This window comes from Phaseolus vulgaris, chromosome 1 (genome assembly GCF_000499845.2).
Source record: "Phaseolus vulgaris cultivar G19833 chromosome 1, P. vulgaris v2.0, whole genome shotgun sequence".
Taxonomy (NCBI): domain Eukaryota; kingdom Viridiplantae; phylum Streptophyta; class Magnoliopsida; order Fabales; family Fabaceae; genus Phaseolus; species Phaseolus vulgaris.
Window position 1 is genome coordinate 3,739,759 of NC_023759.2, and position 22,957 is coordinate 3,762,715.

At 30.5% G+C, this 22,957-nt stretch overlaps 1 protein-coding gene and 1 long non-coding RNA gene across 3 annotated transcripts; one reads left to right on the plus strand and one right to left on the minus strand.

Annotated features, from left to right (window-relative positions):
• Positions 1–929: 929 nt before the first annotated feature.
• Positions 930–9,936, plus strand: LOC137816670 (G-protein coupled receptor 1). Of its 2 annotated transcripts, none has more exons than XM_068619920.1 (9): positions 930–1,273; positions 2,282–2,313; positions 2,392–2,561; positions 2,822–2,920; positions 3,785–3,882; positions 3,979–4,035; positions 4,778–4,921; positions 6,063–6,133; positions 9,375–9,936. In XM_068619920.1, exons 1-9 carry the CDS (start codon positions 1,091–1,093, stop codon positions 9,475–9,477), a joined length of 957 nt encoding a protein of 318 aa, XP_068476021.1. In that variant the 5' UTR covers positions 930–1,090; the 3' UTR covers positions 9,478–9,936. The 2 variants fall into 2 exon arrangements, 1 of the variants encoding a protein (XP_068476021.1); XR_011081844.1 differs by having other exon boundaries at positions 949–1,273; positions 4,778–4,931.
• Positions 9,765–11,556, minus strand: LOC137816671 (uncharacterized). The gene is made up of 2 exons (XR_011081845.1): positions 11,423–11,556; positions 9,765–9,922 (listed from the first exon to the last, which is right to left on the minus strand). It is a non-coding gene; the product is annotated as an uncharacterized lncRNA (long non-coding RNA).
• Positions 11,557–22,957: the final 11,401 nt, after the last annotated feature.

Consider the following 22,957-nt stretch of genomic DNA (forward strand, 5'->3'; position numbering starts at 1 on the left):
ATGACTTAAGTTTTAGGATTTGAATGTGATTCTATCTTGGTTGGTTTGTGTTGCATTTACTTTTGGAACTAATGTTTATTGGATGCTTCGTAATATGTGAAACACTTGTCTTAATTACTATGACAAAATTAGATTTCAATTTTCACATATTTTTTCGTAAAGGAAATGTTTGTGCTTATAAGCTTGCTAACTTGAGATTTTTTCTTAAAGATCAATTTTATTGATATAATAGGTTTCCATCCATCAAGTCTTTTATTAAAGATATTTATGAATAAGTATAAGCTATATATGTATCAATTTTGTTAATATATGAGTTTATATTTACTTGTATTTTTTTTTTCTTCAATAATACTTTTTTATGTGGTGGTAGATGATTGTTGTTATTACTAATTGTAATGTTTTTTTTTATTAAAGTGAAAATTAACATTAGTATATAATTAATCTTGAAAAATCATTAAAGATTTTAAATTTATGAAACAAAAAGTATGTAAAAAATTTCACGGATAATTAATTGTATACTAAAATTAGTTTTTTAAATAAATATAAGTGACAATTATTATAGACTAAGATATGTTCAATTATCTTAATTATTAATAGGATTTAAAATTCAAATAAAATTAACAACACTGAAATTGCTGTACTAATATTGTAGTTTTTTTTACTAAAAACAAAATAATCATGATGGTTCTAAATGAAGTGTTTATCCTAATTTTTAAAAATAACTTAAAAAAGTAAAGTTTAAAATAAGTTGGTGCAAATGACTAAATTCACACTTTTGAAAAAATTCATAAAATTAATTTTGAAAAACCAGAAGTAAAATTAAACTCAACAGTTAATAATTTTTATAATAAGTTTATCACATCTTTAATTAATTCACAATATTTCCTCACATTAACCATTTACATGCAAATTAAAATCAATAATTAAACATAAATCAACAATCATACTACTGTTATTTTCTTTTTCCAGAAAAAAAAATAAATTTCAAAACCGTTCGGCTCTCTCCTTTCTCTCTTCCTTTCGCAGTAAGTTAGAAGTTGAGAATCAAGAGAGTGACTACTGATCGGCGATAGCGAACTGGTTCCGTGTAATGGCGGCCTCCGTCGCACTCGGCGCTACTCTCACTGCGCACGATCGCCAGATTCTGACGGCAGTGAACTCCGGAGCGTCGAGCCTGTCGTTGGCCGGTTCCAGCTTCATTGTACTCTGCTACCTTCTATTCAAGGAGCTTCGCAAGTTCTCCTTCAAGCTCGTTTTCTACCTCGCTCTCGCTGTATGCTTCCTCTTCACCAGATCTGAAATTCTGCGTTTCCTCTTTGTATTTTAAACCTTGCTTCTAATTCTTTATTCGTTAATTTACTAATACCGGACGATTCTCAAAAACGGCGTGGTGAAACGCGCTTTGGCCTCTTCAATTGAATTTACCGACAGTCGATTTCACACTTGATTTTTTTTTCTTAAAACCTAATTGCTTGTTTTTGTACTCGATTTGTAGTTGCTTTAACATAAGCTAGTCGATTAGGTTTTAGAATGAGCATAAAACAGCTGTTTCCGAAGATAAATTTACTGAACTTGTGACTCCAAGTAGCTTTAGAATTAGGAGCTTAATATGATGGAGAACCTAAGGTTAAGTTAAACTTACTTTGCAAGAAAAAGTAAAATTAGGTGTTAAGCTAGTAGACATATGACACTGTTTGGATAAACTTCTCAAAAAACTTCACTGTCTTAGAGGAGTAGAAAATAAGAGGAGTTAAGCTTATTAAAATTAGTTTATGCATAAGCTAGGGTTTCTGTGCTTATTAAGAACTTGATTTTAACATATGCTACTTTTTTAACTTGTGGGAAAAACTAGTTCAATTTATTTTCTTGGTTTCTTCTTCTCCTACAAGTGATTCTTGGTAAGTTTATCCAAACAAGACCATAGTAAGATTCTGTATGCAATATATTTGTTGTAAAAGTTATCAGATATTACCAGATTGTTATTGACTGCAATTGTGATTGTAAAAGCTACTTTATGAGTATATGTTGATAAAAACTGTTAGATTGCTGGACAACATTTTATGTTAAGAAGCTAACTTTTATAGTTTTTTTATTCTTGTTTCTTGACGCCCTTAGCCACTTTATTCTGTGTTTGCAATGCTGCTTTATAATTGAAAGAAGTAGATACTTTGACATTCCAGGAACCTTATGTGTCTGTTCCTTTGCACTGGTTATTTGGTTAATTCATGCCTTTTTTTTCTGATCCATAATGCTATTTTTATTACATTTTTGTCGATTGCAGGATATGCTTTGCAGTTTCTTCAGCATAATAGGGTATACATGCTTCTTTAAATGTATGTATCAGCTGAAGTTGTTCATCATGTGATTGATAGAAGTTTCACTTTGATACAGGGACCCGTTCAAAGGTTTCTTTTGTTATGCACAGGGCTATAGCACCCATTTCTTTTGTGTGGCATCTTTTCTATGGACTACAACAATTGCTTTTACCCTGCACCGTACTGTTGTAAAACACAAAACTGATGTTGAAGATTTAGAGGCCATGTTTCACTTGTATGTCTGGGGTATGCAGCTATGTATAAATCAATTTTTAATATCCTAGCTTTGAGAAATAGCTTAGTTTGCCATAATCTTCACATTCTAAGAGCTCATGTTTTATCTGAAAATGATTTCTTTGAGCAAATAAAAGCTAATCAAATGGCCTTAGATCCTGGTTATGTACCAAGAGAAATAATAGCACTTCATTCTATGTTCTAAGCTCAATTATTTCATTAGCAACATGCAATTCTAAGAGCTCATCCGGTATATCTTTTTACTTTGATAGGTACTTCCTTGGTTATGACTGTTATGCGCTCCTTTGGTAATGACCATAAACATTTAGGTGCATGGTGTTGGACTCAAACAGGTCGCGCAGGGAAGGCAAGTAGTAATTGGAGACCAGGAATGCATACCAAACAATGCTTTTATATTTCTCCTAAAAATTTCTGCAATTCCCTCTTGTTTCTTTCATTATACATGTTATACATGGATTTTCAAATAGGCTCTTAGAGTGCAGAGTAGTTTTCTTCCCTTTTAAATTAAAAAAATTAAATGTAAATTGACTTCAAATTTAATTTTAATTGACTCAAAAGTTATGGAAGTTTTCTTTCATAAATGTAGGAAGGGGTAAATTGTGGTGGTGTGGGCTTCTGTTATCAATTTGTAATTACAATTTGATCACCCCTCTTAAGTTATGGTAAAACTATAACATAAAATGTTTCAGTACAAGTAAAAAAGATTCCAAGTCAGGTATCCCTTTCAATAATTGTGTAAATATTTCAAAAACCTGGTTTAGTGTCAAGTTTTGCCCCCTTATGTAATTTGCCATTCTCTAAATACAAATGGACTGGAAATGAAAGTAAGGATTTGGTTGGCTTTGAGAATAATATTTTCCTTGTAGCAGCTCTTTATTACTCAAAATCTAATACGTAGTTATTAACCTGAAAGCAGTTGAATTTGACAGCTGAAAAATCCATGCAAGAAATGTTTACAAGCAAATGATTTTCTATACAGCATTCTTTCTTCCTTTTGTTTAGGGTCTAGGATGCTCATCATTGTGGCATTATCTAAATGTATTTTATGATATTAATGAAGATTAGAATGAAAGATAGTAGAATAACAGTAGTCATCTCCCAATTTTCTGCAACTTTGCAGTGTTAATATATTGTGTATATGTTTATCAGATTAGTCATTAATCTGGTGCTTTTCTTTTTCCTCTAAACGGTAATTCCTTTTTCTATGCAGGCAGTTCATTTTGTAACATTTTACATGCCACTCTGGGGTGCAATTCTGTATAATGGGTTTACATACTTTCAAGTAATACGCATGCTGAATAATGCAACCCGTGTATGTACCTGATTTTACTGATTATTTCTCAAACGAAACAAATTGCTTGTTTAGGCACTTTTTGAGACCATATTTTCTTGTTTCTTCAAATTTCAGATGGCGGTTGGTATGTCAAGCCAAACTTTTGTGTCAGATACAAGAGATAACATGAGGGTATTTTATTCTATTATCACCAGGTTCCAAGATTTGAAATATAAGAATCCATGTACACTAGATACACTTTTATTTGTTTCTAGCAACTGTATTGCAGTGATCCACAGTGCCTTTAATACTTTATAATTTACCTTCTGTCATGAGGAATTTTGATTTTAATCTTTTCGTTTTGTGCAAATGCCTTATTTAGGCTAGGTTTCTTTAGAATTAGAGTGTGTTTGGTAGAGGGGAGAAACCAGTTAGATGGAAATAAGCAGGTGGAGTGGAAATAGATGAGAAATAAAATGAAAATGAAAAGTTTTTGGTTGAAGAGAAATAGAGAGGAGATGATGAGAGATATAGAGATACTAGTAGAAATAGGTGAAAAATAGTACTCTGGGTTCCACCATTTTTTAAATAATTGATCTCCTCTTGCACAAAACATCTATAGACTATAATTTTATCTATCTTCTCCTATCTTCACTCATCCTCTCAATCAAACCCACCATAAGGGAAATTTTCACACAAGATATGTATATTATAATGTATTTCACACAAAGAAGTTTTCATGGATAAAATAAATTAGTACTGTTCTATGATTTCTAATGTGGTTTAGTGATGCTCACCACTTATTTTTTGTCGTTGGGATTTTCTTAAGTAAGTTAATATGCATGCTTAAATCAAATTGCTTAAGAGGAAACTGTTATTCCCAGTTGCATCTACATTCTCACTGATCTATTGTGTTTTCTGTTTTACACTGCAGGCTCTGAATCGCTGGGGATACTATCCACTAATTCTGATTGGATCATGGGCTTTTGGAACTATTAACCGTATTCATGATTTTTTTGAACCCAACCATAGAATCTTTTGGCTCACATTTCTTGATGTTGGAACAGCTGCTCTTATGGTATCAGCAAGTAACCATACTATTTTTTTTAGCTCTATTTTTTGTTCACTGAATGTTCTATAATCTATCTGGAGACTCAGCATGGTTGTCCTTTGTTTTTAAGTCCTCTCAATAAACTTGTCACCTCCTCTGATCTCCTAGCATCCCCCTGATCATACTTATGTCGTCTTCGCTACTATATGTTAATAACATGTTAAAATGAATTATCTAACCTCTATAACAGATACATCTTTTGTTTTAGTCCCTATATTTTTTGGATGGAATGTAGTGTAGTGGATTAAAAAGTGCATGTTGGAGATTAAACCAATTGGTTTCTTGGTGTAGGGACTAAAATGTATAAGATGTATTTGTGAAAATGATTATTGTATTTGTACAAGGACCAAATGAACGATTCAACCTTTGGTGTATTTATGCATTTGACTTGATTGGTTGAAACTGAGGGTACAACCTGTTCAAATTTATTTTTCCAACATCTTTGAGCTCAAAATACAAATATTCATTTACACTTAGACATCTCGTGCTTAAATTATACAACTCTGATTGTACAAGCCTATAGAAAGGTATTTTTGGGTGTTTGGTCACTGAACCACAATAGATGCAATAAGTTAAATGGCACGTAGGTTTTGTTGTGGTTTGATATAATTCCAATTTATGCAGCACGTAGATGTGCACTTTTATTACCAATCTAATTGTGTCAGCTTTATCTGTGGATATGTCTTGCCACTATCCTGCATGATTTGTGTTCTAGCTATACACTTACCTTGCCACTCTTGTTTTCTCCCTATTCCTTCAACTTCCTCATCTTCTTAGCTAATCTTGTGCTTGTCAAAGCTGATTTTTCTCAATGATTATTCTTTGGGGAAACATGAAAAACGGTAGGTTAATTCTTACAATTTAAACACTAGATGATGCCAAACAATTGTAAGAACATTTTCTAATACAAGGGCATTGCATTGTATTCCTGCAGTTAATCACTTTCCCTTTTTGCTGGTATGTTATGTGCTTTTCCAGTAAATGTAATGGTTTCCCCTGGTGATTGGTAGTGTCTTAATGTTGTGATGATCAATCAAGTTCAACTTTGTGAAAAATACTGTTACATTTGTATCTTGTTAAGCTATCTCACTTTGTCTACATATTGCAGGGCCTCTTTAACTCAATTGCTTATGGTCTCAATTCTTCTGTACGCCGGGCAATTTGTGAAAGACTTGACAAGTAAGTACTGACTCTATTCATTTTTGAGATCTTCCACTGGATTTCTTTTTCTAATTAAGGTCAGTCTAGTAGTAATATCTTCTTTGTATTCTGAATTTAATGTGTAAACTTTAAAGCACTTGGGGAATCTAGTTGTTAAGGGGAGAGAACCGAACATTTAAACACTCTGCTGAACTTCACGTATTACTACTTGATATGAGTCTTAGACACCCTATGATACACAAGTTTCTATCATAGAACCTCCCTGAGAGACGACACCTCAGTGACAAACATTCTATGTCACTTCACTCAGTAACATTTCACTCAACTTCCATTTGGTTAGAATCCTCTACCAGTTAAAATCCTCAGTAGGTTACCCTTTCTGAGACACAGACAACCGTATCTAATACCAATTGATAAACACCATAGCAGTTAAGGAACCCACCCTTAAAAGCTATCTGTTAAGTGGAGAGAATCAAACACTCAAATACTCTATTGCAATGCTGTCAAACTTGAGGATTGCAAGAGGATGGAAAGGGGGATAATATAATGAAGTCATGTTTGATCCTTCTGTGAAGCCATCTCTCGTTCTGGATTTGGTCCCATCTAAAAATGATTGGTATATTGCTATTCAAAAGGGTACACATTCTACTTGTAACCGCTCTCCCCACTATACAAACTTTAGTTATCATAGGCTTTCCCCCATACAATATTCTTGTTTGTCCTCGTTATCTTCTATTCTTGTTCCTAAGTCTTTAGGTGAAGCTTTAAAGTAGTAGTACTTGGGGATTGATGAGATGTGTGCCCTTTAAAGTAGTGGTACTTGGGGATTGGTTCCTCAGGACCTGATGGTAACATTGATCGCTATTAAAGCTTTATTTGTTGTCAAATGATACACACAAATCTATGACCAAGATTATGCTGACACTTTCTATCCTATTGCAAAAATGACTTCTATTAAACTTCTCTTTTCCATTGCAATTATTCATCCCTGGACTTTGTTTCAACTTGACAAAAAAATGCATTTCTACATGGTGACGTTGATGAAAAAGTCTACATGGAGCAACCTCATGGTTTTGTTGCTCAAGGGGAGTCATTTAATATGGTATGCCTCAAACAATAACCCCGTGCATGGTTTGAGCATTTTCGAACTGTCATCCATCAATCTGGAATGATACGAAGTGATGCTGATCATTCTATGTTCTATTGTCATTCTCCCCAAGGATGTATCTATCTCATTGTACATGTGGCGACATTGTTGTCATAGGTAGGGATACGGTGGGTATTGTACAACTAAAACAATATCTTGCCCAAAAGATCTTGGACATCTAAGGTATTTCCTTGGTATAGAAGTGGCACAATCCATGGATGGTTTGGTCCTGTCTTATAGAAAATATGTGATCAACATTCTAGAAGAAAGAGGGGTGATAAATGCTAAGCTTGTAAACACACAAATGGATTCAAGTGTCAAACATGTAATTGACCAAGGGAAACCTTGTTCCGTGAAGGTTAGTTGGTACTCTAAATTACCTCACCATGACCCATCTTGATGTTGCACACTATCCATCCTATACTATTTTCATATCCAATAGTTGTTGTGGGCCATGACACAACCTGCAGGTGGTGGGTGGTGTCGTGGAGTAGGTGAAACAGAGAAGTGGTTGCAGTGTGGGGTGTGTGGGTAGGGTATTTTTTTAAAATTTTGTTGGCAAATTCTCCCTACACCTCCATACCTTCTCCTGTACCTCCATACCTTCACCTGTACCTCCATACTTCTTTTTATTTCCAACAATTCCCTTCTGAGTACGGTGGAGAGTGGAGAGTGGAGAGTGTGGTGCCTTCTTCTTTATTTTCAAGTGGTTGTGGTAAACGTATGTGGTTGAGGTAATTCTTGTGGTGTTTTTATTGATGGTGGTTGTGTTTTCGTTCACTCTTTTTTTCATTTTTTTGGTGTATGCTAATACGTAACACCCCCTCAATTAAAAATCTATTCCGGATTGTAGAATCGGGAAACAACAAAACCTAGAAAAAAAACTAGCGAGGTGCAAAAGTTGAGAAAAATGGAGTACAAAGCTCAATTTTTGTTTTCTTTGCACTAGGGAATGTTGAATACAATGAATCTTCTCTCAAACCCTCTCAAATATTTTTATGATTATTCAAAATACTCATTTATCCACTAGAATTTTTGTAAGTTAAAAAAATACAACTTATTTTTTCAATTCACTTTAAAGAAATGTTTATTTATTTTATTGGGTTTCTAAGATTGTTTTATAAATAAATAGTTATTTTTAAAACTTAAACTATTTTGAATAAGTCATAAATTAACTTTTAACAAATTTAAAATAATAAAATATGAAAAAAATGTTTTGTTCGATTGATTTTGATCCATAAAGTGTTAATTTTTGAAAATAGCATAGGATAGATTGTTATTCTTCCATTTAATTATATGATCCATCCAATCCGATCCAAATGTATTTTTTTGTAAATTGGATTGAATTGAATTGAATTTTACATGGATGTATCAATTAACAAATGAATTGTTTCACCATCCGTCTACATATAACCAATTATTGAAGAACTTGACAATACGAAACTTCTTTCTTTAGTGGGAGTGTTGCACTAGTCACATTTATATAAAGACTATGGCGTCTTCAGTCTTTTGCAGACACTTGAAAACTTGCATGAGCACCATCCATTTCACTTATCTTACATTCCTCAATTGCTTTGATAAGACAAAGATGAAAGGTGCCCGCCTGTTAGGGGATTTTGGGCATGGGAAGTCCATTTGGGAACCAGAGAAATGCATTCACAAGTACTCTAGTGAAAAGAACTGAAAGAAGAAATGATTTATGGTGAGCAGCAAGTAAGGCGATGTGGTTGGCAACATGGGTTAAGATTCTTGTTCATAAATCATAGCATTCAATTTTCTCTTTATTTCTTGTGCAATGGGTCATTTTTTGTGTTGAACTACTTCACCGAATTTGTGTGTGCACCAGCCTTTGCGGAATCAAATTGATAAATTAACGATTAATAGTCTACTGATGGGCACTTAATTTGGGGTATTTGGTGCTGTAGGTCCAAAATTTGGGAGGCTTTTGTTTCCTTTTCAACCTTGTACAAATGACGTTAATCATTTATTTAATTTTACTATTTAATTATAGGCAATTTTACTATTTAATTATAGATGCCTATTTGTTCTTTTGCCGTACATTTAATTTAAAACATGTAACCAAATTTGCTTCTCTCATTTATCTGATGCCAGGTTCTGGCCTGAGAGATTATCCAGATGGCTCCCTAGCAATTTGAAGTACAAGAATCTACAGCAAGAAAGTGAACTAGTTTTGTTCAAAACCGAAGATCAATAACAGTGGATGTGACATATTGTGATCCTTCATTCCATGTGACATTTCTTATTCTAGTTTACTGAGAGGCTGTTTTCATAGACAACAGATGATCTGTAGCTTCAAAGATTCCAGGCTATTTGTTGCTCTGCTGCGTCAATTATGTGAACCTGGCATTCAGTCACTGAATTTATACTGCAGGTGATCCTTTTCTGTCAGATCAGAGTATGGACCAGTTAATTTGGAATCTGCTTCAGCTAGTTGAAGACTTCTTGTGACTACACAAAATGCTTTTATATTTTTAGCAAAAGTCTCAACCTCTCTCACTGTGATTTACCTTTAACAAGTCTTGATTTACAGTATCACTTCATGTATAGCTCAGTGCACTTTCAGATTGTTACAAATTGCTGAACATTTTTTTTTCCTCAAATTTGATGTGTATGTGGTTCGTCTCACCATATAAAAGTACCTAAGTTTGAAACACATGCCCATATCCTTTATTCTCTATTCTTTTTTCCATATGTATAGTTTACACAACATAAAATCATTTCCGTTTTGTATATGGAAAAGACCCTAAATAGAGGCATTTAATAAAATCAACATCTATAGCTAGAGAAAAGAAAGTACAACATTTGGAAAGATAGTGAAACACAAGTTTTTATGATCAATTATGCAGATAAAAAAACAAAACTACAAAATAACATTGTAAAGATGTTAATATGTATAATTTATTTTGAAATGCTAAAATTGACATCCATAATTAATTGTGTGGAGAGTAATTTTAAATAGAGTACCAATAAAAGATAATCTACCATAAAAGAGAGGAAATACAAAAAAAATATATTATATGTATGATGTGTAATTTGACAAATCAAACATTAAACATGTGTAACAAGAATGAGTTGATATATTTTATTAGAAAGAATAATTCTGTGCATTTACGTACAAAAGCTTATAATTTATATATAGTTAGACTTGAGTTGTTGATAAAAATAGTTAAACTTGATATAATATAATGGTTGGAGTATTTAAATACTTTGTATATATATATATTTTATTTTTTTTAAAATTACTTATACATATTGTTTTGTTTAATGAGTGATTTTAAGTTCTCATTACTTAAAATTCAAATTTAAAAAAAAAAATCAAAATATAAATATTAACATTTAATTTTAAATTGTATAATTTAAAATTTAATCTCAAATGATCACTATTCTTTTATCAATTTATCTCATAAGTAAAAAATTAAGAACTTAACAAATATTAATAATCATATACCTTAATTCAAAAGATATAAAAAACACTAAAACATAGATGAAAAATTACTCACAAATTTATATGTTTTAAATCTTATCATAATAAAAAAATATTGAATCTAGACAGCTTCAATGAGGGGGAAGGTCTATCAAGGTTAGTAAGGTAAGCAACAACAACAAAAATATGCTTGAGGATTAAGAGTGGATTGTGAGGAGATGTTAGTTAATGTCCTATAATTTGATTATGATAGGATATTCTTTTGTTAAGCTAAATCTTAGAACATAGTTGTCATTCAAAACATCCTAGATTTTGATAAGAGTAAGATACTCGAGGTAGTTATTGACAAATAAATTGAACAAAGATTCTCTTTAAATTGAACAAAGATTGTCAGTATGAATTTTTCAATCTGTTTGTCTGTGCTTGGAGTTCTCCAAATTTTTTCTTCACAAAGAAATAACAGCACTAACTTTAATCAGCACGCAATTCTCTCAACAATTAAACTAAATAATTTAAGTGCTTCTAATTTTTCACACAGATTAAAGACAGGAACTTCAATTGCTTCTTATAGTTCTGCTTTAGTCTTTCAAAGGAATTCATTCACAAGGGAGATAGTCACAATTCATATACGAAACTATGAATGAGTTTAATAAATTCTTACTTGCACCGACACAATTTTACTTGCCAAAGAAATCACAGTGTGGATGAAAATTACCAACGATCACCATTGGTTGAAGCTAGCAATGGATTGCACTTCTTTGAACTCATCCTGAGTGAACTAATTCGAACTGCTTCAGCAGTGTCAAATGAATTCAAGGCAATTCTGCTACCATTTGGAAAAAAATTTGACTCATGCTGCTTGAATTGAATGGCGCCAACACCGAATCAACTGTGCTTCAGTTGTCACTCGCACCGAAAGAAATTCAATTATTGCACCGAACAGATTTCAATTGCGTGATGAACAACACAGCACCTGGATCAAAGTTTCTTCAGTGGTTTGTCACTGCTTTCAAAAAATCTGCACCATTTGCTTCTTGATTACTACTCCATACAATTCAAGCACCGTTTCAATCCGATTGAATTTGAATGGACCGATTCCTTTGTTTTAATTGATCTTCAAGTTTTTGCTTTGCCTAGTGAGCTGCTTCACCGAATGCATGTAACAGTTGTCCGAATGCGTGTGACAATTGTTCACCCAATGGAAAAGTGAATCTGCACATAACAGAATCACTTCAACATGAACTGTTTGTTTTCACGTGATTATGATTTTGAACCAAATCATATGAAAATTCACCGAATCAACAATGGCATGCAAAAGGAAAAGCTACTCGGGTTTAATTTACATTTCAATTTTTTTATCGATAATAAAAAATAAATAAATATGAATCACTTTAGGGTGATCTAACCCTTATACATGAACTCAACTATAACATTCATCATAAGACTTACTCTAAAGTCTGCCTGAAGTCTGCCTGTACATAATTCTTCTAGCTAACTCAGAAAAAAACATATAGGGAAAACAATCATACAACTTAAATGAATACGTCATGAGATCATCCTCATACAAACTAACAAATCTATGCACCAATCAGAAAAAAGAAAAATTCGCAAACTGTGACTTGGATGTAACCCATGACCAAGCTTTTAATTGAACCAAAACAAAAGCTTCCAATACATCCACTACTCCCCCTTTAAAAGTTACCATGTTTCTATGCTTCCAAACATCGTTGACTACTGCGATCCAAATAACTCCTCAAACCTTATTCACCGAAAGAGGCGCATTGCTCATTCTAAACTTAAACTGGGAAAAATTTAACAATGGGACATTGTGAAACACGCTCTCTGCACGTCCAAACATGCACAACAATGTTTCCACAATAACCAAGCAAATTTGTGCTAGTCTCCTCCTCGACCCTACAAAGACTACACGAGGAACCTTGCAACTGTGATCCCGCGCCTTTCCAGGTTAATCTTAGTGGCTAACTTATTTTCCAACCCCTTCCAAGCCGTAATTAAAGCATTAGGTACAACTTTACTCTTCCAAAACTTTTTAAACATCGTCCCATTCTCCTCCTACTTCATTCTCTCTTAGACGGAGGTATGTCGATTTAACTGTTTATCCAAGCTCCTCTCCTTCCTGACCCACCTGTCCTCCTTATCCAAATCGAAATTCACACCTTGAACTTTCTGAAAAAGTCCTTCTACTAATTGTTTCTTACATTTCAAAATCTTATATGAACTTTCCTTTAATAAATTTCTTATTCTACCAAAAAAAAATAAATGTAAATGTTTTTTATTCAAATTTTTTTTTTATTCATAAAATAAATATTAAACTTTGGTGAAAGTTAATACATGTATATCTATACTAGAAACCAAAACTATTACCTTTATCTGCTAATTAGGTTCATTCAAAAACTCATCAAATTAATTAATAGAAAATAATTTTACTAAAGTTTCAAATTACAAAAAAATCATCTAATTAATTAATAGAAAAATAATATTTACAAAAGTTTCAAATTACAAAAGTAGTCTATATTCAAAATAAAAAAAACACATCTCCTTCGAAATGCCTATTATTACAAAGTAATTCTATCTATTAGAGTTACATGACTTAATTGATGTTTGACCACCCACATATCTCATTCTGTCACCTTTTGAAAATTTCTCTGATGAACCACAAGAACAAAAAAATTCTTCATACATCATAATAAATTTATAAAAGTTATCCTGTTAAATTTAGACATGGACAAAAATATTAAACAAATTACAGATCAATCATTCATTCAATAAACTGAAAAATAACATGAACTACACCACAAACACATGAACACCAACACCATATTAAAGAACACCAAAATTCTTAACAGAATCCAAATCTCCTAATCACTAATTAGAATTGAACCCTTAATCTTATTTCCCCAATTTCATTCTCTTTAATAATACAACATTATACATAGTTTTTCCAGGCCATAATTATATATATATATATATATATATATAAAATGATAGGTTAAAGTTATATAAACTATATACTTTTTACATGTTTGGATTTAAAATTGTTGTAAATTTTTAGATTTTACATTCATTCAATGACTAATAGATGTAAAACTAATCTATATACAAAGTCCATTATTAATGTTTCGAATTGATTTAAAAACCTGATCTTTTTATCAGTTAAAAATACAAATAATGTAAATGTTAACTTAAAAATAATAGTTTTTTTAGAAAAAAAAACACAATCGCAAAGGTATAATTCCTTAACAATTCAATAAATATACAACCTAATTTCTTAATAAATTGATAAATTTTTAATTTCAAGTAAAAAATAACTTCAACATAAATAAATTTACACTACTATTTTCATGTAAAATTTCGTCTAACATTACTTAATATCAACGATTTTTTCCTAAAAATACTTCTAAACAATATAGCAATTTTAAAATAGTCTCCGATTAACTTACGTACTACAAAATATTTTATTTCCTAAAATGCTTCCATTATAAGTGGACACTACAAAATTATTAAATACAAAACTAATCTTAAGAGATTATTAACTAAATTACATATTATTTTAGAGGTTAAAAAAATTATTAATGTCTAAATTAATTTTTATTAATAAATAATTTTTAAATTTGTATCTAATTAGCTATCAATCTTAAAATCTAAATAATTAATAGATAAAATTTTAAATTTATTTATTATTAATAGAAATTAATATAAATATAAATAATTTTTTTAATTTTAAAATAATATAACAATTAATTATTTTTATCTTTAAAATTAATTTTTATTTAATAATTTGATAGTTGGAATGTTCTAAGATGTAAGTTCTAAACAGTAAAAAATAAGCAATAACTGTCTACTTTAGAGCTCTTATATTCAATAGCAATAATGATCACAAAATGAATAATGTTCATGTTTATTAACCTAAATGTCATTTTGTCCACAATACTTAACTACTTTCGTTACTTAACGTAACAATGGTACGAAAATAAACACAGTCAACAAACCTGAATACATCTTTAATTTCATTTCTTAAACATTTTCTCTCCTTAAGATCTTTAAAATATAAATATATACTAATAATTTATTATAACAAAACATATTATGGAGCATGGCAAAACATTTTAATTTGTATTAGGTGTTGTAAAATTAGTCCTTAATATTAGTATATGAAGGAGACACTCAAAAGATTCACCACCAATGGGTCACAACAAATTATATTTTGATACCACCTTCAACAACATAGGTTTCTTGAATTTTTTTTATATGAAACTCAATTTTACTAAAAAAAGTGATAGTTTCACCTTATTAATAAAAGTTTTCATGTTAAGTATTACTATACAACTTAACAGGTTGATACTTGAAGTAACAACAAAGTTTTACAGTTCATACTTGTATTTTTAATTATTTTTTTTAAACTTGAGTTTTACTATAAGTTCTACCATTAACGTAAAACACACTATATATGAAAAAAAATAGTAAATAATAATTAATTTAAAGAGAAAAGATAATTAATAATTAATGATTAGATTAAAGTTGAGCTAAAGAAGAAAGAGAAGAAAAAGGGTGACTTGTGAGAGTGGGAGATGAAGAAGGGTCTACCATTTTTGACCTCTAGCTCTAAGGATTCTTTTTCATTCTCCTTCTTCCCATCTACCATGCCATCCTCATATAATAATACCACAAGTTTTTCATGTTATCCATCATCACTATAATGGGACCCTCTCTTTCCCACTAGATCCATTTTATTTATTTTATTTCATGGCTATATATTTTATGAGATATATTTTCTATACATATTTAATGTATAAATATAAACATATATACGTTCCACTAGTACACAAATTTGGGACGTTAAAAAACTACCTTTGAGTTTATCTATTACCTTGTTAATGTTTTTCCAAATATACGAATCACTATTTTTCACTTTTGTATTTAAAATATTCTTATCACGTAAATACTTATACATTAGGACTCAAACTTATAGTGTTTTGATAAATTAAAAGATATTTCATATTACTTTGTCGGAAAAAGAAATATTTGTTATTCGAATATTCGAATATTTGCTCAAGTTTTACTACTTCTTTTGAACTCACCAAATTTTGACTAATCATATCCTTATATAATGACAAATATTAATTTGAAAACAAAAAATAGTTACATAGTATTGAGTTTGCAAGTAAATGCAACATGCCTTATCTTTAAAGATTCTCTTCCAATTTGTTAGGAGTGCTTAGATATTTACCAATGTTATTTTTATGTAAATTCTAAAAAATGATTACAATATATCAATCCCTTTTAAGAAAGATTGATATTAATAATTAGACGTTTTCATGTGCGATTAGATGTCACACCTTTCTCATCCAAAAGATTTTCTTAGGAAACCACAAGGTATAATTTGTGAACATGAATCATGAACAAAAAAGTGCCTTTATCTCTATCACTCGAACTTTAGTTTATTGAGAATAACATTAGCTTTTGGCCAGCTTAATACAAAATAATTATAAAATAAATAATTTTATTATAGATAATTCTTTCTTATAAATAATTAATTGAATTTAAAAAACTATTTACAAAATATAAAAGGTAAAATAACAAAATAAATTATATTAATAAAGATATAATTGATAATAAAATATATACATTAAAAATCATTACAGAACTGTTATAAAAAGAATCTCCCTGTTAATAATGATAGATACAAACAACCTACTGTACTTTTACATTTGATTCATATTCAGAAATATATAATAGTGCAAAAATAGCACTTCACCATATATTGTTATCTATTACATAATTGATATAGAAAAAACGTAAAAAAGACTATAATATTTTATAAAAAATTTACATTAATTATTGCATAACTAATATTTTAAAGTGATTAAAATATATTGACTTTCATTTTACTAGAGGTCAAGATAGTATCAAATCCGACCTATGAATTTCTAGAGATACTATTTGGTGGAAAAAAAGGTTAAACACTCTTTTATAGGCTTTTCTACTCTTTTCTACTATGGTAATTGAATTCATAGCATGTTATGACACTTATTGACAAAATTTAAATTTTGTTATACGACCACATCTTTAATGGATGGTATAGAAATATCACTTAAGTTATTTTGTGATAACAAATTAGTAGATATATTTTTCAACAACAACATATAGACATCCAATTCTTACTAGTTAAAGAAAAAGTTCAAAGTAAACACTTGTTTATAAAACAATATTAACAAAATTTCTGAGATTACGGATCCACTTAATAAAGGATTAATTCCTAAAAGATTTCATGAGCACATTGATCGTATGAGTGTTATTTGAAGGTAAAGTTGGTTCCAGAAGAAAGGATGGTCGAATGAAGCCTAAACTCCATTCGTGAAGCGGAAAGACAATAAACACATAAACCAACAAGTAATAGAGAATGATAGTAAGAGATAAATGCACACCAAATTTATACGTGTTCACCTCATAACCAGGACTGCGTCCAGTCCCCTTGAGCAGACTACTCAAGCGTCTTTCACTAAACATAGTATTTTTGCACTTCTTCAGGTTCACATAGTATTCTCAACCTCTGTAGCTTCACCAAGTATTTTAACCTCTCCAAGTACATCAAGTATTCTAACCTCTCTAGGTTCACCAAGTATTCTAACCTCTCCAAGTACACCAAGTATTCTAACCTCTTCAGGTACATCAAGTTTCCTGACCTCTTCAGGTACGCCAAGTATTCTGACATCTTCAAGTACACCTAGAATTCTGACATCTCCAGGTACATAAAGTATTATGACCACTCCAGGTACATTGTCCTAATCTCCCCCTGAGATCAAGACCTCTCAATACAATGAGGAAAACTCAATTCGTTAAGAGAGAATAGAGTAAGCTCATAAGGTATACTTCACAGTAGTGAAGGATGTACAATGGTTAAGCACACTACCCAAATTCTCACAGGTTACTCTTTTCTAGCGAATATGAAATTCTATGCTCAGATATAGATACAACTACAAAAGGTTTTTCTATACACCTGAATATTTCATATATCGCTCGTATGTACTTCGTTGTTGTGTTATTCACCCTTGAGGTATTCATATAGACATCTAAAATGTGGAGGTTGTAACTTTAGGGTTTCTTCTTTTTTCATGTAGTTGTTACACGTTTGATAAGGAAACAATTGTTATAATTGTATTTTGCATATAAGGTTTTTCAAAATCTTTCTTTATCTTCCTCTAATATGAACGTTGACACTTTAATATTCATAATTTCAAGTATCAGCTCAATCTGCCACGTGGTTCTTCTTCTTCAATACGCTAAACATTGGATATGGGAACTTCTGTTCTGATACAATTAGTGCATCCTTGAATCATATAAAACATTTCAAAATGTTTTTTTAATTGTAAATAATTTGAACGTCGAGTAGCTTAATTAACCTTGACTTGGATACTTCCTTATTTGGACTGTTCATGATCTTTCTCGTGGTAGACGCTTAATATGGAAACATTTATTTTTTTTGAAATCTTTGCATCTTTAACACGTATTTGATTTTCAAATAATTTCTTCATATGTATGAACTTTGTCTGTTGAGGTTTGACCATCTCTAAGACTTGTATATTTCAAATTATGTATTTTTCATCTTCTATTATGTATCAAACACTGAAATAGGAAACTTTTAATATGCGTCTTCAATGCACTTTGTCACGTGTTTATGCTTCAATCATCTTTCTCTAAGAATATCTTCTTCCATATCTCCTTGATATTGTTTTACTCTTGATATGCACAAATCTCGTTTCTCAACTTCATCATTTTCCTGTTAAACGCTGATTATGAAAACTTTGGCTCTCAACTTTACTTACGTCTTTAAGTCCCTTTGATAATATATGAGAGCAATATCAATATCAGTTGATTATTATAATCTAAAAAATAAATCACAGGTATCACTAAAACAATATATTTCAATATCTTCAATTAATTAAGACTTTATATTCTCAGATATTTCAATTAAGAATAATTTCAAATATATTCCAAGTTAATCAAAAAATGTCAACATTTTGTAAATTAATCACGTTTAACCTGAATATTGTTCACTAATTATTTTTTTGAAAAAATCCTTGACATAGAAAATGTTTATGCTCTATTTTTCGAAGATGTTATAGTGAAAAACTATTTATTAAAAATTTCCAATACAATATTATATTTGATTCTATTTGCACAATTGTATCCGAAAACATGTGAAACTAATATGGAAAACATTTTTCATTAAATAATCATTAAAACACAAGGTATTTGAGATTTTAGGATTTTTCTATGTTACCTTCACAAATACGAAAACTTTCCAAAAACATTTATCCAATAATCTTATTTGAAAATAATGTTTTTATGATTTAGAAATGTCAAATAAGATATGGAAAACATAAACGTAGTTTCATAAAACATTATATGAATGTAAAGATTAAGCATGACACTTCCTTAGCACATTGGTTCGTCTAAAAAGTTGAATATGCTTGTATCGTCTTATATGTGCAATCTTCAGTGTGTGTTTGATCGTTTCACAAGCACAATATAGATGAACATCTAATGTGTTATCAGATCTTCTTCCTTGTGAAACCTTGTAGGATCGTCTAATAAGATCTTCTCCATTGTATCTTCTGATCCATCACATGATGTGAGCTTCTCACGAGCTTCCTTTGATATGTCTTTTTGTCTAATGAGAGCTTCGTCTGGTATGTGTTTTCATTTGATTGTCTTATATGCAGAGCATTCTTTATTTCTAGTGTTCTCTTTGAATATTTTAGCCACTTAGAGTATTTCTATAACATAAAAACGAAGGTTGGATCGTTTGAGGATCTTCTGTTGTGAGCACATGTCATTGTTTCATCTAACAACCTTTTATGTTGTATCGTCTAGTGAGTCTTGCTCATCTTCTCTATTATTTTTGTCTAAACTTATTTTCCACATGAGTGAGCTTTGTTATACCACAACACACCTTATATTGTTTCTCGTAATAAAAGCATATAGACACTCATATCATGAGATCGTCCGATGGGTATTGATTCTCTGCTGACATAACATTATCTCTTTAAGTGATATCCAATTTTAGTGGGAGTTTGTAATTTTGGATGTTTTCATAACATAAACAATATGGTTCAAGTATATTTTCGGTAGAAATAAAGTTTCGATATATTTAAACTTTGATTTTGTTTTTGTTTGATCTCACTAAGGTTTAAGGATGACCTAATGGAATTAGACATGTTAAGATTACATTACATGAAAATCCCATACCACACATGATTCATGTTATTCATTTGTGTCAACATATATGACCATTGATGGGTTTAGCTATGATAAAAGACGCAAAGATCACTTTAATCCTATGTTGGTATGACTATTGTACTCAACTCATGAAAGATACATTTGAAAAAATATATTAAAAGTTACATATATAGTTCAAGTGGGAGTTGCTGGATCCTTAATCCAACATTGGTCTTATATATGAATAATTACATATTAAAGATATCAATATTAAGTATACCTACTACTGTTACTTTTATGTCAAATTAAAAATGATCAAATGGTACTAAAGTATTTTGGTTGTTGTATATTTGAAAGGTTATGAGACCTTTAATGTGTAGCAAAGAAAGGATAATTCCATTTTGTAATAGGTAAATAGAAATACAAAAGGACAATCCCATTTGTCTATAAATAGGTTAAGTCCTCATATCACACTACATTGTTCTCTATTATGACATCTCATTATGAGTAGAAGACAAAGAGATTATTAAAGGAATATCTCAATAAAGTTCGTGTTGATTTGGAAGGCTAAATCACTATGCTCTCTAATCATTTATGAATTTAGGTATGCTTTCGCTTTTAGTTGTGATGATTATCATGATAAATTCATAATTATATAGATGATAGTTTTTCATCACAGGCTTAAGTTTAAGTTTGATCTTAACACTGATAAGTTTAAGTTTGATTTTAACAATGATATCAACAAGAACATGTGAAAGAAATTTGTGAATATTTACATTGGAGCAAAGTGAGGTTTGTTTTTAATTCAATTGTTTTTGGTTTATCATTGACAAGTGCTATAATTTTTTTTACAACATATTATTTTTTAAATATTAACACAAATAAAGAATAAAACTACAGAAGATATAGAAAAAATAATTGTACCCCACTATATGTCTACTGACTAGTGTGAGATATGATTTCCTACCAAAAAGATGATGGAAAAGAATGTTAAGTTGATAGAAGTGGAAATGGTAAATTCTATATTAACTTAGATAACATTTCTCCATTAATTGGTGTGGGTTGTACAATTATGAAAATCTAACACAATCACATTTTTTTATTGACAAAAAAAGAATAAATAAATGTTGGGTATTTTAGGTATGCTCCAATCCTGCTACACTAGACAGGTTATAAGTTTTGCATAACCTCCAAAACATCTAATAAAAGGGATGTCTCTACCATCCAATCACCTAACAACTAACAATTTCCCTACACAACTAAGACAAATGAAGAACCTGCTACAACCCCAAAATAATATATATGTAGTATTGGCCACAATAAATAGTCAGGCAAACAAGAACCAATAAATCAAATTTCCAAACTGTGGCAACATAAATGGTTGGAAGCCTTATAATTTCAACACACGTCTGTGAACCATCCATATATCTTTTGTGGGAAAAAACCACCTGAAGAAAATTGTGCTTCCAACTTTTGTGAGCATATGGTTAAACTAGATCAGTTGTCCAATTGATCCTTGTGTACCTATCATGATTGAGGTTTTCATTCTATCGAAGTCTCTGCTTTCAATAATTTTCAATTCCAACACCAAGAAATATTACTCAACCACATTTGATAATTATTGGGAGAGTTCATAAAGAAATTTCAACTATAATGATGTTATTTTAGAACCTAATATAGTTAGAGTGATAGTTTAAGATGTTGATGCTCGAATCCATATATTCAATAAAGAGTTGACATTTGTCCTTTTTGTTTGACTTATATATCTAGTGATAACTATTTCAAACAATGTCCATATTTTCTTTAATTATCACAATCTAATGTCCTTTATAATAACTTGTATGTTAATATTCATTTTAATGTTATGTTTAAGATCTTCAACAACCTCAGTAGCATGAACGAGTAATGTGTATGATTTTTGGAATCACAATCCATACAAAAATAAAGATATAAAAGGGAAAAAAAACTCAAATATACAATAAGAATTAGGGGTGGCAATGCGGGTTGCCCCGCCTGCATAGGCCCGCCCTGTATTTGACCTGCAAAATGCGGGTCGGGTTGGTCCACCCCACGCAAGGAGTGCGAGCTCTTCTCACTGGCCCGTCCCGCATAAGAGGTAGCTAGCGGGCCTGCGGACCAGCCTGCATAAGCAAAATATTTTTAAAAAAAAATTAAAATTTCATTAATTATAAAAAAAAACGTATTTCTGCGACTGAAAAATTAAAATTTTATTTTTTTAATTCCTTATGAGGCTCGGACACTTCTCTTAAATGGGTGTATCTGTGTCGGATACACGTATCGGTGTCGACACTCGTAGGACATTTATCGGTGAAGTGTTCAATTCAAAAAATATTTGTTGGATTTTTGAAAATTCTAACACGGTTCTAACACAATTTTAAAAGGTATAAATACAATAATTTTCTAAAAACTCAAATTTATTGTATAAATTTTTATTATGATTATAAAAACAAGGAACAAATTATTTTGAACCAGTCATGAAAAATATCTTCCTGCTCCCAAAAGAATCTGAAACATACTTTTGCACATCAATATTTATTTTCAATTTATATAATTCAAAATTATATAATATATAGATCCATGTCCTACATTTTAGAGATTATACGTATCTCCGTGTCTGTATTCGTGTCGTGTCAGTTTCCGTATCCGTATCTATGCTACATATTCCTTCAATTAAGATAAAAATATGAATTCAAGTATGCGGATTGTTAGAAGGTTTGATTAAAAATAATTAAAGTTTTGTTTTGCATCTATTTTCTATTTTCTCTATATATGTATGTAAATTTATCAGATTATCTTATCAAAGTTTTGTTACAAAATATTTTAATAAAGATGACTAATTTTTTAACAAGTATCTTATTGAAATCTCTTTTTTATATTATTTTTTTTATTAACAAATTTTAAATATAAGACTTTACTTAAAACTAAATTCACTATCATTCTTAATATTGACCCATTTAGATTATTAAAATAAAATATTCATTTTCTTAGT

Bases quoted from the DNA above. Each gene is read 5' to 3' on its own strand.
- LOC137816670 (XM_068619920.1), top strand. From the start codon at position 1,091: ATGGCGGCCTCCGTCGCACTCGGCGCTACTCTCACTGCGCACGATCGC. The intron at 1,274-2,281 runs GTATGCTTCCTC...TGTCGATTGCAG, and splicing joins TTTTCTACCTCGCTCTCGCT to GATATGCTTTGCAGTTTCTT. The intron at 4,922-6,062 runs GTATCAGCAAGT...TACATATTGCAG, and splicing joins TTGGAACAGCTGCTCTTATG to GGCCTCTTTAACTCAATTGC.